At 38.7% G+C, this 20,030-nt stretch overlaps 2 protein-coding genes across 9 annotated transcripts in view; both read right to left on the reverse strand.

Moving 5' to 3' along the window:
• Window positions 1–20,030, reverse strand: part of LOC131684449 (GTPase-activating Rap/Ran-GAP domain-like protein 3) — a 446,130-nt gene that overhangs the window by 48,257 nt on the left and 377,843 nt on the right. The window lies entirely within an intron of this gene.
• On the reverse strand, window positions 6,339–7,816 carry LOC131684451 (uncharacterized). Its single transcript, XM_058967352.1, has 3 exons — window positions 6,767–7,816; window positions 6,529–6,684; window positions 6,339–6,470 (listed from the first exon to the last, which is right to left on the reverse strand). Exons 1-3 carry the CDS (start codon window positions 7,709–7,711, stop codon window positions 6,417–6,419), a joined length of 1,155 nt encoding a protein of 384 aa, XP_058823335.1. The 5' UTR covers window positions 7,712–7,816; the 3' UTR covers window positions 6,339–6,416.

Consider the following 20,030-nt stretch of genomic DNA (forward strand, 5'->3'; position numbering starts at 1 on the left):
CGGTATATTTACATTTGTACAAGCCGTACAGCCCGCTACAGCGACGCATCACTACAGCTCTTGTCAGAACGGTAGCCACACCGAGTACATTTTCCCGTACAGCAGTAGAATACATTTTTGTTTTCCTGCTGTACTCCGACTGCTCGGTGAGAGTGTGGCATAGTAAAGTTTGTTCTCTCGCTTTGTACATTTTTCTCTCCATAGTCAAAGGGAGAGGCCCGCACACGAAAGCGTTGATGCCGGCCGTGGCATAAATAAGCCGCATTCATTGTCGTAATTTTTGAATAAAAATATTAAAAAGATTGGAAATATTAAAAAATGTAAAATAAGGAAAGAGAAGCTGTACCGCTCGCGTCTGGTGGCAGTACCGGGGACAGTAGTTTTTTGTCATGTTACTGCTTTGCACACAGGCAGCCGTACAGCGCTGGGCGTCCTGCACTAGCGAATGACAGCAGCATCGAGAGAGAAATGAGAATGTAGGCAGAAAAATTACAGCCGCAGAAAAGGTAGGCATTTTGCATCCTTGGGCACAGCATCACATCTTCGATTTTTGCATTTTCTGTAGAATTCTGTTTAAATTCTTCTGCTTTTATAATTTATCATAGAAACATGATAAAATTGTTAGTTGGTGGGCCCAATTGCATAACTATATCAATTTTGATTTTTCATAACAAATTTAGATTCATTTGTGCCTTAGATGCGCGAATTAAGTTCCTGCACGGTAGTATTTTTGACAAAAGAACATAACATAGTACACTGTTGGAAAGGTCAATTCTTTTTTTCTTTACAGAACACTTAATTGAAAATCAGTTGGTAAATGACCGCCCAGAAAAATTTTTTGTGCCGAAAGTCCTGAAAATAGTTGTTGATCAGCCGTGGTTTTGTGTTGTATTTGACTAGACCTACAACTTTTAACAGATCACTTGAAAAGTAATTCAATTTTGTAGTGCCGTGTAATTTGAAGATATACTCTGGTCGGTCTTGTAACTGGCATCATATTTATCATATTTTTTTAATTTCGATTGTCTTATATTTGGAATTATTTTCACTAGGGGTCGATTTCTTCACCCGCTTAGCGCTTAAGCCAGGCTTAAACGTACTGGTGAAACTGGTTTAAAAGTTAAACGAGGGAGAAGAAATTGGCCCTAAGATTTGTTTTCCGAATTTCATATAGCTTTTAGTGTCTACACAAAGCCATCACATTAAATGCATTTTTGCAATAATTTTTTGGCTACACATTGTCACAGCATTTGCCAGAGCCGTAGCAATCCTGTTTTGCGTGAGGGGGCAAAATTTTTTTATTAAACTTAACGTATATTTAAAGCAAGGGACTGGAAGAATTTTTTTTAAATATTTAGAACCACAGTACTCAAGACGATTTGGTGTTTAATGTGGATGAAGCAATTGCGCAATGTCGCGACACGGATCCAATGTCACGCCCCAGGATCCCGAAGCTGAAGTATTCTTTTAAGTTGACTTGCGAACTTCAGGTCATGAATGGTAACGTGCTCCCAATTCACCTGGAATTTGTGCAGAACTTACTACAGTGGCAACCGTAAGATGTTTACGATACCGACTTACACCTAGAGGCAACCCGTCCCTACCTACAAGGTAGCGGAGATTGCAGAGTCGGATCTCGAACAACTCTGCCGCTATCATTTCACATACTGAGCTTCGCATGCTGGGAGCTCGCCAGCTGACGAAAAAACACAACACACTAATTCAGTAATGGAGTGTTTTATCGAAACGGCTAAGGCGTTACACTTCTATGACCAAATCAGCCACAAGAAGCCCAATTTCAGCGAAGGTCTACCGGATATCAGCGATGTTATAGCTTTGAATCAGTATTTGGGAGGTCCCCGTACAATATCGCGAAGGACAACAGTGGCTGAGGCGCGTGGAGAAATGACCAGGTGAAGAAATCGACGAGATGTCAGCTGTCTCCGTCGAAACCAATGATGTATGCGAGGGTACACAGTATCTTAGAAATTGGGCGTTACGCGAACCCCGTTTATCGCCGGATTTCATCACCCGTGGTACCACAATTCTCATCCCCAAGGACATACCAATTACCTATCTAACAAGTCTGCACAAGATCATGAGCACCTTCATCACTACATACAGCCCACTATGAGAAGAATAGCACCAGAAGGACCAGAGGAGCAGAAGGGATGTAAAAAAATACACAAGACTGAAAAGATCAAGTTATCCTCCATGCAACAATCGTTTGTATTTGTATTTGTATTTATCATATATACACCAACAGGCAATTCAAAGCCACAATGATATCTTAATGCTAAACTTATTGCTAACAGTCAAATCGTTACAAACTTTGATAAAAATAATAACAATACAGTGAAAAAATCAACAATGAAGGAATCAGCCGAAATTAACGGGTCCATTAAAGGCTAGGTAAAATCATTGGCGTTGGGCGAGGCAAATTAAAGTCGAAAGCTGATGCGACTCGGTTGACGATCCTTTGTAGGCCCGTAATATCAGCATCAAACAAAGCCCTTGCTGTATTCCATCGAACAAGCAGGGGTTCCAAACTAATCAGCTGGCACCGGCTTTCGTAACTTGGCAGACGGACGGGATCTCTCTACGGCAAACTACGAAGCGCAAAACGTAAAAAGCGTCGTTGCACGGACTCAATTCTCTCAATACCGTTGTTATAGTTTGGGCTCCAAACTTCGCAGCAGTACTTCAGGATTGGCCACGATAAAGAGCAGTACAGCGCTTTGAGACAATACATGTCAGTAAAATTTTTCGCTATCCTGAAGATGCATCCCAGCATTCGATATGCTTTGCTAACTGTATAGCAGACGTGCTGTTTAAACGCAAGTTGCGAGTCTCCTAGACACTCCTAGATCCTTCACCTGACTAACGCGTTCAATTTCAGTATCAGGTAGACAGTAGTTAAAACAAACCGGGTCTTTTTTTTCGTGAGAACCATGTCACCTAGCACGTTTTTGGATTTACACACATACGGTTTGTGTTACACCAGTCAGCGAAGGTTTCATACTGTGGTTGGAGTAATCTGCAATCTTCAGTAGAGCTGATGAGAATATACATCTTGAGATCGTCTGCGAAGGACAGGCGTGGAATCTTCAAAACTAGATGAACGTCGTTGAAGTAAAGCAGAAACATCAGCGGTCCCAAATGACTTCCCTGGGGTACTCCTGACGTAGAAATAAATGTGGGTGCCTGACAATCTCCAATGACAACCACTATTTCTCGACCTAAGAGGTAGGATCGAAACAACTGAAACAGACTACCGTTAATTCCAAATCTCTCCATTTTAGCGATTGTTATTTCATAGTTCACTTTGTCAAAAGCGGCAGATAGGTCTGTATAGATAAAATCGGTTTGAGCGCGACGTTCCATATTCTTTGTTATGTATGATGTTAGGCAAAGCACGTTAGTCGTTGTCGAACGGCCAGACATGAAGCCATGTTGATCGTCACTTAGGTACTGCTTGCAGTGAGCCTGAAGAGGTTCCATAATCACCAACTCTCGAACAACTTCGAGACAGCACTCAATGAAGTAATTCCCCGGTAATTATTGACGTCTCGCTTATTACCCTTTTTATGGACTGGGAACATGTTCGCGGACTTCCAGCAGGATGGAAAGATGCCAATTAGGCAATCCACCACCTGACAATTCAGCGAGTGGTTTTGTCAACAAGTTTACTCCAGCGAACAGAAAAACCCGTCCGGCGACCATACTTCGTTAGCCCAATACGTTTGATGTTGGATCAAATCGGCGATTTTGTCAGATATCGCACCCACCCGAGTTACGTCAGAAGAAATAATCATCTGATCAGAAATGCCTCATGGATTGCCTAATGGCAATAGATGCTCTAAAGATGCGAAGAAGGGGAAGTGCTAAAACGTCGATGTGCCTTTTTAAAGTACTGAAGGGAAACCATCGGGTCCCGGATTGAAAGACGATTTTAACCGAGAACAAGCTCTGGTAATCATCGTTTCATTGACATCAATAGAGTTTGGCTCACAACCGGAACTTGACTAACAGCGAGTTCAATTTGATCAACTGTTAAGGCCTCATATATGAACACATTCGCGAATCTCTCCGAAAAAATTCTGCACATATCTTGGGATGTGATAGCTGTGCGGCCGTTGAAAGTCATAGACGACGGCAGTCCGGATTCCTTGCGCTGCTCACTCACATATTTCCAGAAACGTTTTGGGTGCAACTTGAGAATACGCTGAATGTTTTGCTGATATCGAAAGAAACAATCCTGGCTAGCTCGTTTATAAGCATGGTTGAGACTGACGTAAAAGTTTCTAAGTGGAATTGTGCGATACTTGGTCAACCTCCGCAGATGGACTTCAGCCGTCGCATCGTGCTCGTTTGCCAAGGATGGCCAATTTGTTGATGATGAATTTCGGGACGTGCCTGTCAATAACATAACCCAAAACGTTGGAAAATGTTTGAACTGCCGTATCAACATCTTCGGGGTCCAGAAAATTTAGCCAATCTAGAATGGAGAAGAGGTCTGCGATGTTGTTGGAGAAGTAGTGTGTAACCAACGGAACATTAGTATACCGATTACAAGAAAACATACAACTCCATATCGCACTCGCTCCTCATCAAGGTATTAACCCATTCATGCCCATGTTGTTTGTGGACAACAACGTTTTAAAACAGCTATAACTTTTGATTGAGGCAAGATTTGCTCACAAAAATAAGTAAGGCTAGTAAATGTGACTATTGTCTTTCATTTGAGTACTAACAGTTACAAGGATCAGCTCTAGAACTCAAGTTATTGCAGCTAGTCTGATTGCATTCCATAGGAGCAGTGCTGCCAGGGACAGTTTACGTTGACGACGAAAAATGAATATTTCATATATTTTCGTTATGTTGCAATATTATTGAAAACTGGCAAAACTTATCAATTTAGAGTGCTTTGGCTACGTTTTCCACACAAGTGGGCTATTGTAAATATTCTAGGAGAATTGTATTGAGCATTGAAAGGTAAAAATTGAGCAGCTTCTAGCACTGCGAGGGAAGCACTTATCTTTATGAAAAATGGCTTTTCGTATTTCTTGACCCCACCGTTTTCAAGGAAAAATAGTTTTAAAATCCTACATGCACTAGAAAAAAGTTGGGCATGAAAGGGTTAAAGATGTATAAAGCTGATCCTGTAGTCTAAGGTTCCTACGGCAGGTGATGGAGAGAGGAACGACAAAACTGCTCAGCTCAGAAGTGGAAAAGACGTGTTGCGGTCTAGAATGCTTCGCATCTTGAGGGGGACCTTTCAAGACGATTCTTTTATCCCGCACAGTAGGACACCTCAATGACTATCAGATAAGGTATAGAGAAAGCTCACCGAGACTGGAGACTGCGAGATCGACGAAGGTGAGATGATTCGGGACACGATTCGAGGCGAATCATATTATTATATCGGATTCCGGCAGCTCCCCGGGATTCGCCACACCGACATCTGCCTTAAGCTCCGAAATAACGTTCCATTATATTACTTTTAGGTGAATTAACTAAACGATATACTTCTGGAGATGCGCATTCATAAGGGCAAGAACTTCTCCGAACAATCTATACTTCTAAAGTTAAAGGGTTTAGGACGCTATTAATTTTGAGCACAAAAACGACGTTTTAAAACATTGTGCAGAGTGGAAGTGGCTAGCTGTGCAAGGTGCCCATCCACACCAGTTGGAGCAGCCGTACATCGACAGGACTGCATCTAATTTTTGAACAATTTGTGTTCTCATTCGGCCCTTCATTGTGCAATTTGCTATATTATGACAGATCGTCTAGGCGCGGTGTTTCATGAAGCGCGGCCATTTGCGGCGATGAAATTTCGGGTCGATACTAATTAACACAGTATACAATATACAAATAGTCCTCTTGCTTTTTGTTTGATTAATCTATAATTTCGCTCGGCGCAAAACATGTGGGGGGGGGGGGGGCAAAGCCCCCTCTTGCCCCTTAGGTTGCTACGGCTCTGGCATTTGCAGTCGTTTCAAGAAATTGATGTATTATTTTTAGGTGTTTCTATGTTTTACATTTCTTTTATAAGAAATGTATTGAATTCGTTCGATATCGAGTTAATTGGTCGGAGAATCGCAATGGTTTATTTATCTATTTAATATATGTGAAAATGATATTTTCTGCTCGATCACCTGAAACGAATATTGGTGTTCAATTTGGTATCTGGCGGGTTTCTCGATAGTTTAACATATTGAGATAAAGTCAGCTTTCCGTTTTGAAATTTTTAGTTTCAAAAATATGGGTGATTTTGTCAAAACACGACAACAAAAATCAACAACATATCAAAATTCATTTTTCATAACATTTGCTTTATTGCGCTTAGTGCTCCCTAAAAAATGTGCTTACTACAAACTTGCTAAAACATACGTTTCGAGTTATATAATCTCTTATTCCAGTACAGTGAGAAGCATTGCAAGAAAGGTATAAATTGTTTTCAAAACCTTAAAACAGAGATTCAGTTATTAATACATCTTTTCGTACTTTCACCCACCTTCGTACCTGCACATAGGTTACCATGTTCAGTGGAGCAAATCCTCCCGCAGTGAGGTCCTTTGCATTCTGTGACTTGAATAGCATGAAGGCTACAATTTGTTGCTGAGGTTTCTTTAACAAGTGCCAATTTATTTCGTAAATATCAATTAGCATTTGATCGTTCTGAAAATTCATAAGGATTTAGCGTTGAAATTTTTTTCGTGCTTGGGACCAAAACTGTTACGTTTACAACTAACAGCCTCACCTTTGCTGTTACGATTGTTCCCAGTGCACAGAACTGTGTTAATTCAAATAGTACGGCGACCATCATGCTCAGGGCAGGCAAATAGCGATATATATAAAACATGAAAACAGTACCCAAAATAGTACAGGCCTGTAACCCCACTTGAATCAGGTTACCACTCTTGAAATGTTGTATGGCATTCTCTTCATACGTGACGATGAGTTGATGCAGTTGACAAATATGCACAAGTTTAGCAGCAATCTCTTTTTCGTTCCGATCAGGTACTTGTAGCATCTGGTTGAAATTTATGATCTCGTTTCGAAACGAATTTGCATATCCGATTATAGGCATTATATTTGACATAAATGTTGTATCCGATGCTAGATAACCATTGAGCCAATACGAGATAAGTATCATATGCATACATGTAGTAATCACGAAACCGAGCGTCGTTGTGTAATCAACCGATGGAATATACAGTGTCAGAAAATAAAATTTTTCGCCTGTTACCACCGACACTAAAACAACTAATATCATCATCAGTGAGCCGGCTGTGCCGTACAGGAGAACCATTCCCTTGAGCGCTAGAGCTAACTTGTCCACGGTATCTTTCAGAATTGGTCGATTTCTCTCATCTGCATCGAAGTTTTCGTAGATAATAGCGGTATCATGAAACAACTGGTAGTACCTCGATTTGTGTACGAATCCGACCCAGATCTTATTGCTGCCCTGCATAACCAATAGCAAAGCCAGGCATACTTCTGCAACTTTTGCCAGATCCGAACGCAGCTCCCATATGGTGTAAAAACACAAAATATAAACGATTACCATCAGTAACGCGGAACACACGAATCGCACGTTGACCTCGCGTTCCGGTATAAATGGATTTATTCCTACCATAAAGGTTCTCTTGCGGGCTATATCGAAGGATTTGTCTAGTGCTTCCGATGATCCTTTAGAGGCCATTCTCGCTGTTCTGAACGCAAGAAGCAGAGTGAATGTAGCCCTCAGCGCTGATTAGCTATTATCGCTGGCAATTAAGCGAAGACTTATTAATAGCAAATTCGATAATTAAAACAAATATGTAAAAAATAGTGATTATAATATATTATTTTTAATATGGCAGCTCATTAATTTTTTTTTACAGTACTTACATTTACCTACTATACTTCAAAGAAAAACATAATTGACTGGATTTTTTCAAACTTCGCCTCAAATGAACGGTAAGAGAATCCCTATTAAGTGCTGCCGAATTTCATTAGAATCGAAGCTGTATTCCTGAAGATGTGATTGAAAGAGTGCAACACACATGACATTTGCGCTTTTTTGACTTTCACGTATAGAATGGCTACGTAATCATTTTGATAATCGACTGCCTAACCGAGGACCAAAATTTGTTTTTGACGAAAGTCGGTTTTCCGGCACTTTGATATTCGCGAATCAGGTGAGTTCTTGGTTAATCCCGGTCCCTCCACACTTCACCCTTTAGGAGAACAAAAATATGTTAGTATGAAAGAATATTTTTATTTTAGTATCGTTTGCCTTCGTGGATATTCTTGAATCAATTTCCAATTTTCAAATTAGTATTACTACCCTGTCAGGAATGGTGAGCAGCGAATTTGAAAAAAATGTAGATGATTTTTTGTGTTTACAACAATCATAGACATTATACCATGATCCACACACTCAATGCAGTACGGTGATTTCCGCTCATTACACTGAAACCTCCTTTTACGATCTCTTTTTTACGTAATATTCAATTTACGTAACTTTTTGCCATTCTCTTATAGAAATGCTATGCAATCACTCTGAAAATCTTTTTAACCAAGGTCCGGAGGGCTGAGTCTCTTATACTATTCGACTCAGTGCGTTAAGTTCGGCAAATGTCCTTGTGTGTGCACAGCGGTTGCTAGAAGTTGACCGATTATCGCAAACTTAGCCTCAAATGAAAGGTACAACGTTCCCATAGGCTGCTATTGAATTTCATTTAATTCCGACTTCCGGAGCTACGGGTTGAAGAGTGCGATCACGCATGAAATTCCCATACAAATTGGTACCAGCATGTTTCTTGACGGACTCTGTTTTCTCAAATTTAATCTCAAATGAAAGCTGCAGTATCCCTATTGACTGCTATTAAATTTCATTGGAATCGGAGTTATGTTCTCCGTGTTACGGGTTGAAGTATGCTGTCACATGCGGTTCTTATTATATCTAATATTATATTTTTTTATAACTAAATGATGCAAAACTCATCAAAGTTCGATCACAGCAACCATCGATGAAGGTGACTTTTTTCGCGACCGTAATTTTTCTTCGTAATCATTTCTTAAAATGTTATTATTGCGCATTACGAATCGATGCTAGTGATCAACTAAAAATGTTAATTTGTGTATGTACTTCGCGTGTGGAAAGTAAAATCCTTAGTTTGAATCAAGGGTTGCCAAGAAGGATTTAAATTGTAGGCCGGAAGGCGTAGAACCGCCCCCAATTTGGAATCTGATTCTAGAAAGTTTGGGTGAAAAGTGTTCTGGAAGAAAATTTTGACAATCAGAAATGAGAAATAAAAGTACTACATGAAGAGAAGACCAATTAGGAGAAGTAACATATGCGGTGAGGGCCATCCAATATAATTTCCTCCAAACTTTAGTATAAGTGGACATTAACACTGTTAATTATTACATAGCATATTTGCATTTCATTCGTAAATTGAGCTCTACAAGCTGACGACATGAATGAACTCATAATGATTGAAGTTCATGTTTGACAATTCTCGGTGTTTTGTTTACTTTGTCAGATGCGTGAGTGCGAGCGCAACGGGTGCTCATCTGTTACATTCGAACTCACGTAACTTCCATGTAAACAAACCACCGAGAATTGTCAAAAGAAGTTCATCCGGCTCGTTTTGTGGGGTTATGTCGGTTGGTGTAAAACCTAATTATAACCATATTGAGGAGAAGAGTGGAGGCGTTCAAGGTAATCATGTATTTATTAACCCATTAATGCCCAACCTATTAAGTATAGTAGGTAATAAGATTAACTCTTATTACACAAGTAATAAAGTAGCAATGAGTTAATATATACCTGCAGAATACGGTTTGATAAGTTACAGTCGTTAAACCGGTGTTTATGTTTAGTTTTGATTCGATTTTCCCGTAGGGGGTTACAAGTTTTTGTTGGTCTGAAAACCGATTTTTTTCAAATTGTGTATTATTCTGAAAAGAAAGTTTTCTCCAAATTTAACTATGTTCGGAACACTACAACTTGAGTTACAGCCATTTATAGACTAATGCCTGTTGACCGCTCGAGGGCGGCGCAAGATGTTCGATACGCGAGATCGTTGACTCGCTAGATCATGCTGAAATTTGCACCAGTTTTTCCTTATTAGATCAACAACTTTGCGTACACAAATTATTATTATTCGGATGACCGCTAATATTTTCGAACGGCAAGCTCAATTTGTGCTGCGCATAAAAAATAGGTTGGGCAACAATTGGTTAATAAGTCTAGGAATATTTCGATAACTTCATTGCAATTACTATATTCATCACATGCACTATTTATTATCGGTGTATTCTTTGTCAGGTTTCATTCTTATGAACTTGGGCATAATAGTCAACATTATATAATCACATTATAGGTATTTTGAGATCATATTCCTTATATTCATCGTATGAGTAACATGCATTTTGCTGATTATATAATTGCTTCATGAACCACATTTTGCATAATTCGTTACGAAGTTATATTATATGCAATACTGGAATGTACAGAAGAAATATGTTATTTTAACGAAGAGTTGAAATATTATTCTTCATAATAATAATTTATAAGAAACGTAGCAATTATATGCAATAAACGTAGCAATTATATGCAATATTATTATTTTAGTATCATGCATTCATGCATTCTCTCATATTGAATATCATGTACCCTTTCATATTGTAATTATGAAATATAGTGAAATAACATACTAATTACGGGGAAGGAAGGTGCATCAGAGCACCATTGAAATTACAACTGGACAAGAAATGAGAAACCAATCGGAGCTAAGAAGGAAAGGTGTCCATCGTTTGCGATGAGTACAGTTCTCTCCAACATTATTTCCAGAAAAGTTATAAGTATTTCTTCTTTTTATTTCAGATTCGATCAATAGATAACATGCATTATATTCATTATATGTAGAAGTTTGATGCATTTCATTCATTGAAGGGGTGACCGGGGCTGGTTGACCGAAGGGGCAGGTTGGCCGAATGCCTTTTATGAAAAGGTTATTATGCGCAGTAGAAACATCTATAGTGATTTTGGTGGGGTATTAGGTCACCAATGTACCGACGTAATTTAAGGTGTTTTGGTGGTGTCGTTTGTACAGGGGCACGTTTATTCTTTTTTCGGCACTGGTGGGTAAATTTCTGTTTCTGAAGAATAATATGTGTAACGCGAATCAATTTACATCCGATTTCCAATAACTTGGTGCTGCTGGAAAGGGTATTCAAAACCCAACAAAATGGTATAACGGATATCAGTGTAACCTTACATTTGTTTGTGTAAATCGTGATTGTTCTCGAAAATATACATTGGGGTAGGCTGGCCGAGTACTGTGCGGGACTGGTTGGCCGAGTTGTAAATTTAGTGTAGAGTAATGTGCATTGCCAACTATTTTCAAAGCAAAATTTGATATTATGCTAATATTGATGATTATAAGGAAAAATATGCACGAGAAATAAGTAATAAAAATAATTTAAAATTATTACCAAATATAAATAATAGATAAGAATCATTAAAAGTTGGAAATTGTTTATAAAAAAGGTGATTCCGATATTTTATGAATTAAATATACTCCTTGTTTGGACGTGAGTCTTTGTTTTTTCCTTTCTTAAGGATTTTTTTATAAACGTGTCCACTGGAAAACAGACAGAGATAGAATGACCGGAACAGTAAGAATGAAAAAAAACGGTGAAAATTCACCTTTATTGGAAACACTGAGAAAAGATATGTCGTCAAGCAGGAATCGAACCTGCGATCTCCCAGTCTCTAGTTGGGTGTGTTAACCACTCCGCCATCGAGGAACTGTGATGATGCCATCACATGTTCCCAACAGTTTTTGTGATCACCGCTGATGCAGCCTCCAATACCTCCTAATTGACCTATCGACCCCCAATGTCTCCTATAAGCAGATCGTCACATCTTCTTCTCACCGATCCACAGCGTTCCCCCCATAGCATAGTGGCACGACTGAGAACCAAAGGTGGTCTAAAGTCCAAACTTTGCTTTATCGGTTCAAACAAGGCGGTTTTATGTAATTTTTGTACGCTGAATTCGTTTTAGGTATTAAAACATTTAAAATATAAACATTTACTGTTCATTTGGGTGTCTCAAAAATATTTTTTTTCGATATCGTTCTTAAAATTTGTGTATATGATTTTCGTGTGCTAAATCGGTTTTGATATTAACACTTGTAAAAAAAGTCATTATGAATTAGGGTGGCTCAAAAATAATTATTTTGTTGTGAAAGTTCATAAAAAAGTACATTTTTATACGCTGAATTTCTTTTTTGGTTATAAAAATAGAAATTAACTTTACTACTTATTAGAGTGACTCAAAAGTAAGTATTTTGTCTTTTGTAATGATTTTTTCAATAGTAATTTTGGAATTTATTTTTCATATTGAAACGAATTGACTGACATCTCATTATGGGGCTTCAGAAATGACTATTTCGTTTCTACGGATCAAATAATATGTGTTTGACTAATATTGAAACGTTTAATTCATTAGTGGATTACTTGATATGAAAACTAAATTCTTTCATTTTCAAAACAAACATTTTGAGCGTCTTAGTGGAATGTTTAATTACATTCACTAATCAACAAGATGGTTAACGATTTTTTTCGCAGGTGTGTTTTAAGTTACTTAGGTTGCTTATTTCTTATCTTTAAATCCAAATAAATCCAAAACCCTTTTTCGCGTATATGGTACAATTAAAAATGGTCTAATTTTATTTGGATAATGTTGCATAACCTTAAGCTATATCAGTGCTATGCAAATTCGAATAAAAATAGTCTTACCAAATGACTAGAACTGTGTTCACTCAATTTGACAGTTATTGCGTAAGTTAGCAAGAAATTTATTTTTAAATTTTGACTGCTTATCGCAAGTTTTCGCAAAACTAGCATAGGCTCATTTTAAAGAGAAAATTAAAAGCTTTCGAATGAGTATAGTGTGATTGCGGGCGTCGTTGTTGATATCGCATTAGAAGTTCGAATTCAATAAAAATTCATGACAAACAGTTATCCAAACACTAACTAAACCAACTAGTGACTTATTTTTGGCGATTTTACGATGTAATTTTATCACACGGATAATTTTGGCGAAGTAATGCAATGCATAAAATCAACCGTATCTTTGAAAAACGAAAATAACCGTATGTAGTTCCTATGGTCAAATATTGCAAAAAACACTTGAGTTATGCCCTTCAAAAAGCTGTCAAAAATTCATTTTACATTCAAATCATCTAAAAGCTCGCGAAAATGTCTCTGATGGATCAGCTGATACGAGAAAAATACTAGTGAGAATATCGCATAACCTTCATATATGGACTTAAGTCCGGGCTCTCCCACTGTGCATAGGCCAACAAAACAAAAAAAAATATTTCGGCGAAGGCGTGTTTTTATCTTGTGATTACATCGTTCTGGATGTATATTTTATAGTTTCATGATGAATTTTGCGAAAAATGAACTAGTTTTTTAGTATATAGAAGAATGCATAGGGTGGTTCGTTATTTACCGATAATGTAATTAATATAGATAATCGATTGCTTGCCAGAAAAATGTTTTTATCCATCTGTAATATTTAATATTCATATTTTGTTCAGATAGCACTACTATTAGCTGTGTAATGAGTGATAAATTTCGATTTTTGGAGTATAAGGAGAGCAGAAAAATGGGTTTGTTTGCATATGTAATAGAAAAATTAACTTAAAAATTTTCAATATGACTTTAACTAACTTTGTCCCTCGATATCCTTCCCGATCTTCTTTTCAAAATGGTCGTTAGGCTGTCCAGTTCCACTTAAACTAAGATTCAGCTGCGCATCTCTGCGCCCAGACTGCCTAGAGAATCTAAGACGTTGCATATGTTTAACGGGATAATGCAAGACGAAAAACTTTATATCACATTGTCAAATTATATTACGTTAATAATTACTACTGATATCGAAACTATATAGCTTAATATTTATTTTCCCAAAATTTCTTATCAATCGAATCATTAGAACTTGAGTTATATTAATTTATTTGATATTTTTCTTTGAAATACATGTCGTTACGGAATATTCAATGTACAAAGCAAATGTCTCATTCCACTTCGTATTACAACTACGTTCTCAAGTGCGTTAAAAAGCCCAATGCAATTTATATTTACGAATAAACTTGAAATCATAAACTTTTTCTCGTTTCTCCATTTTAAAATAGCTGGTACTCTAACGGAGGTTTTTTATTATGGGATAATTTTTATTGTAGGAAAACCCAAGTTTTAATCCCGAAAACCATAATTTTAAAGGAAAAAAAATACGATTTATTTAAAATTCTTTCGTTAACTTGCTATAATAATTACGAACAACATTTGCAGATTGGTCTGTGGGTTGGTTCACGAGATATCATGCTCACCGAAAACGATATAATAATATATGCGTTCTGGTGCAAAAGTTACAATTTGGAGAACTTCCAATGAATAACTATTCATTTTTTTACCAGCGCAGCACAACTTGTACTATTCGATACTAAGAGAAATTCTGGAACAAACAAAAATTAATGCGAACCTTAATGTAATAAGAAAGGCCGTACCACACTGTTAGGTGGATATAATAAATTTTTATTGCGAAATTTGAATTCAACGAACCAAATTTACTATAGAAATGTAGTGTTACATCAAAATTTGCATTGAATAGATTTATGACCGCCTCTCTTAAGGAATGGAAGCACTCGCGATCGGGCCAAATCTCTCTCGTTATCTATTTTTAGGTCCAGTGGACTGCGCTCAAGGCTTGAGATATTTATTATCACTGTTTGCCCACCGACATCGACATTAAAAACTAAAATAAATGAGAATATATTCATCGCAGAGACTTGGTACCTTTGAATGAAATGCTGAGAATGAATTGCTGTATAACATACACGTAGTCAGAAAATGAAAAGAAGAGGGGGGGGGGCATGTGTACTCCCCAGTCCCTTTTTAGATTGTTTTATATACGACAAAGGATCATTACGTCCTTGTAAATGTCAACGACTGAATTTTCTTAATATTTTGATAGACCCAAATATGAATCATACTACAATCTTTGTTGTGGGAAATAACATTCACAATATTTACAATTTGTCTTCGACAAAGTTGTTAACTAAGGTTTGAGCTATAGTTTTATAAAGCTAACACCGAACCACTTTCTCCTACTGTGGTCGAGCGGTGTAACGCAGACTCCGAAGACACCGACAGATCCAAGGAAGGCCTGCAGAAACGACTGGAATCCAAGTCGACCGGCCAATCGTCCACGCCAGCACGCACAGTCTTACAGGTGCAGGTACAGGGTATGAAAAAACATAAAACATAAGAAAGGCCCATAAGCCCTCTCGGTCTCCTCGATGCGCCACTATCGAGGCGTAATGTTAAAGCAATTGTCTGCTAGAGGTTCTTTAAAACTGATGCACAAATATGCTTGATGATGTTTGCAATACCGTCAAACCCATAAACCCTGGGGAAGTGATGGTTGTTACTTCACCAAAAATCCATAGGCAAATAAGATTCCTTGAAAAGGCCAAACAATTTTTCTTGAGGGACCTCCAAATTTAACAGCTTGTGGACGCACTGATAAAAAAGCCTAACCAAACCGCCTCTGTTGGTAGCAATTCGCGGTCAAACAAGAAGTAGCGCTTCCAGGAATACCTAAAGTGGTTAAAAATTTAAACCAGAAATTCAACTTAGCGCAGAACTCGATTAGGCTTAGGTTGGGCACTGGTTTGTGTTTTCGCGGAACTCCTCCCGGCACAGAGGAAACTTGAAATCTCACGGTATGACATGGAGAACTATCTACTTGATCTTTTTTTGATTCCGATTATAGAAATTTAAACTTTGATGTCATTCTGCTCTTTTTCGGGTTTTTTTCTGTAAGAAAATCTCAAACCCTTCGAGCAGGATTGGGAATCGAACCCCGGTGAGCTGCGTACAAGGCAAACGATTTTACAACGATCTTAGCTATAGCTAGTCTTTCCCATTTATATTTCTATGAAATTGAGAAAAAGTGCGATAAAGTTTGCAATAGTTTTCGCTATTTATTCAATTTGAACTTCTTACATTTTAAAATTTTAAAATCTAGCTCAAGATTTCAGCGCCCCCCCCCCTCGGTTGGTGACCTTGGCAGTTGCCAACCCAGCCAACCGCACGCTGATCGTATATTTAGTAGTGTAGTCCTACGTCAAAAGTTCGTGCAACTCCATCGGGCTGTCCCTTGTGGTTTTTTAGTATTGAATGGCAATAAAGAAAATAAATAATGAATTCAAAAACAATTTCGACCTCAACAGTATTGCTATAGTATTACAACACTACGTTGTTATAGAAATCTCATCGCTCAACTACCATTGTAATTGGTGTGTATACTAAGAATAGAATGCGAAGCCTGTTGAAGTGAAAAGTCAAGTTCCGCCACAGTTGTGGTACCAGAGCTTTGATTTTTTCCGACATCAAAGCGCATGCAAATTGTCGCATTAATTTTTCACCATATCGCCGTTAATAATATATTTCGATTGTTATTGTTTTCAGTTACCTCTACGCTTATATTATGATTACACTTTCCATTGAAGATCAATAGTACAACGGTCATGTCAGTGTGCAGAGCCAGCAGTGTCAAAATGGAAAAGAAAGGATCTTCTGAAGCGCTGTACAAATCGTTCGAAGTGATACGCAAAGCAGCCCGAATGGTGGGAGTTAATCCGTTCATCCCAAGGCGTCAAGTGACGGCACTTTTCATCTTCTCTGCCCTGTTGATGTTCGTTATCTATCTCTTGTGTTTCTATACCATGTGGATACTACGATCAGACTGGAGGAAAGCCGCAGAAGCATTGCTCGTTCTGCTTCTAAATGTTCAGGGTACCAACAAAATTTGGACGGGATTCGTTCATAAGGCTCGATATTCACAATTATTTCAGGATTCGGCAGAAATTTATGAATATTTTGATGCGAATGAGAAAAATCATCTAATTTTGAAAAAAACCGCCGATGGATTGGCTACAATGCTCAAGATATTGGCGGTTCTTTATGTTATTACCGGTTCATTCATTGTAGTCATGATAATTTTAGTGACGATGATAACTGGTGAAAAATTTCTGCTAATCACCATTCTGGTTCCATTTGTGGATCACACCACAACCACTGGTTACGTTATTACGACTGGCGTCCATATGTTACTGATAGCGTATTGTGTCAATGGATATCTGGCTTCAGATTCATTGTTCATCGCCACTGTAGTGCCGATAATTGGGTATGCGAATTCTTTGGAAAACGAAATCAATAATTTTAATCTACTGCTTCAAGCACCCAAACGAAACGAAACTTATATTGTTGACCAACTTGTGCATATCTGTCAGCTGCATCAAATGATCGTGAGATACGAAGAATATGCCATTCAGCACTTCAAGCTCAGTAGTCTAATACAGATAGTTTTTCAAGCCTTTGCTATATTGGCTACTGTTTTTCTTGGTTACGTCTATCGATATGTACAGGGATTCTGCATTATGTTTGCCGTTTTCTTCCAATTGACCCAATTCTGTGCGCTAGGAACAATTGTAACAGCAAAGGTGAGAGGCAGCTGTTCATGTAAAAATGCTGAAATTGAATTGTGAATTTTAGAGTAATTCCAGTTTTCCTAATGTTGGTGGTTTTCACATTTTCAGAACGACAAAATGTGCATTGATATCTATACCATCAGTTGGCACTTGTTGAAGAAACCTCAGCAGCAAATGGTTGCTTTCATGCTACATCAGGCACAGAACGCAAAAGATCTCACCGCGGGTGGATTCGCACCATTAAACATGACTACATATGTGCAGGTAATGGAACAGTAGTAATAGAAAACGACTTGTATAGCATGCATACGACAGGAAATATTTCTAATTTTTTTCCAATTTTCTAGATACTCAACTCAATTTACACATTTCTTGCGATACTTATTACTGTTATAGGTTGAATATACTGTTTGCTAGAATGCAGATAATAAAAATAAAAAATGCATACCGTGAGTGTTTATGTTGGTATTTTGAATGAATTGTTTTTGTATATAACGTTTTCCTAACGAATTTGCCAAGGTTTCTTCGTGCAAACGGCCGATAATTGAACAAAGCATCATTTCCATGCCATCGTCGAGATTACGTCTTCATATCACGTTGCGCTGTCATCACCGGGACGTCCGTCACAGAGTATTACGAAAGCCTCCGAGCGCTCCGACGCAGTCGCGCTTCAGGCCAGTGATCAGCTCAGTCGTCTCGGCCCTACGTTCGGAGGTCGTGAGCGGGTCTTTCGAACTCCTATCGCAGGCGACTTTTTGGCTATACATGATAATCCGGTCCTGAAAATCTTTTAATTCATAGCATGCCGTCCCATACAGCACATGATTTCCTGTTCGTCTACTACCAGAACGTTCGTGGATTGAGAACATAAGTGCAGGCTTTGTTGTTTGCCGTCACATCCTGCGACTACGACATTATCATTCTCACAGAAACTTGGCTACTTGGGTGGGGTGCAGTTGTATGGAAAATCCCACATTTGGCCGCATCAAGCCTGCACAACTTGTTTTGGTTCTATTTTGGCTCAAAAAACAACTGTTCAAATATTAGGATTGATTGGTTATGACCCAGCGTAGCGCATTGCCTTTGAAATTTTTATAGGAATTCGTATAGGCAAGCCTACTTTTTTGCATTTTCATTTCTAGAGACCCCAGATTACTCTAAAGAATGCAACCTATAGTGTAAATGAATAGTCCAGGATATGCCTAACAACTTTACCGTATGGAAGTATGGTGCTTACATGTTCCTGAAAAATTTTATGGTTGTTCAAAGTCCGATGGAACGAACTGAATGCAATATCTCAGTTTTATGTCTACACTACCAATGGAAGGTAAATTTCATAGCGAAATAACATCGTAGATTTGTTTCGTTTTACCGGATTTGTACGTTCAGACGACATTATCGAGTTGGAATGGTCAGATGAATTATCCAAAAACGTTCGCTGTTATGATTTGATAGGATGATCATTTCGATGCTGTTTGATCAACCGAAACAAATATTACTGTGAATTTATTGTTGACATCGGAAAATAGTTTCTCGCCTCGTTCAGCCACATCAAGGTGATTGATCGGCATAGAAAATATCCTAGACATCGATATCATTATCGACTTTACTACCATTTGTAAGTAGCAATTGACCACTACTCGGGTTCTTGTTAGCCCGGCGGTTCCTTCTTGTCAGGGCGGCTTTCGGACATTCGCACATAAACAAAGAGGTAAACAAACAAAATAAATTAATAAATTTGCCGACTTTTATTCTCTGGTATTCTCCACTTCCCTGCTGCTACCGCTGTTGACTCACTGCTGCAGGTAGAAAGGCGGGTGGTCTCATCCGACTGGCCGGGACAACAACTACCGAGTTCTGCCGGGATTACTGCTGGCTGCTCTGGCAGCAGTCCTTAGCGATTGGCAAGGGAGGTGAGCAAGGCTCTTTTGTAGTGACCTCCCTAGCGACTGGATGAATAATCGCCGGGATCACTCACTCCCCGTGAATGGTCCAGGTAGACGCCGCTGTGACCTACCTCATGTGGATTCGTTGTGTCGCCCTTCTTCGTGATTAACAGTGGAGGAGAGCTATGCTCGTTCGGTTGATCCTCCACAGTAAGGGCGGCGTTGTACCACTGGGTCCTTTGTATTTAGCCGGAGAAGCGAGTGGCTCCTTGGAAATTAGCTTCCTTTATCCGGCGTCCCAAAACCACGGTACACTGAGCACTCAGACCACGGGGCGGCTCTTTCGACGGGAATCTACCGTCGCACGCGCGCACTTAACCTTTGTTACGGTGGCGGGATATTGTCCCGAAAAAAAACAATTTTCTGGACGTCTGGTTGTTACCGTGGTCCGTCACTTTCTCTGCTGTCAACGCTTCTATCGCTGGATGCTGTTACAGGTAGGTGGGCGAGAGGTTCCTTCCGATCGGCCAGGGTGCTCACGGCCGTGTTCACCTTCGTTGTTTTGTTCACTGCT

Source organism: Topomyia yanbarensis, chromosome 2, assembly GCF_030247195.1.
Source record: "Topomyia yanbarensis strain Yona2022 chromosome 2, ASM3024719v1, whole genome shotgun sequence".
Taxonomy (NCBI): Eukaryota; Metazoa; Arthropoda; class Insecta; order Diptera; family Culicidae; genus Topomyia; species Topomyia yanbarensis.

Excerpts from the sequence above, each read along its gene's own strand:
- LOC131684451 (XM_058967352.1), bottom strand. The coding sequence starts at position 7,711 with ATGGCCTCTAAAGGATCATCGGAAGCACTAGACAAATCCTTCGATATA. Across the intron at positions 6,685-6,766 it reads GAACAATCGTAACAGCAAAG|AACGATCAAATGCTAATTGA; the intron begins GTGAGGCTGTTA and ends ATGAATTTTCAG. Across the intron at positions 6,471-6,528 it reads ACATGGTAACCTATGTGCAG|GTTTTGAAAACAATTTATAC; the intron begins GTACGAAGGTGG and ends CTCTGTTTTAAG.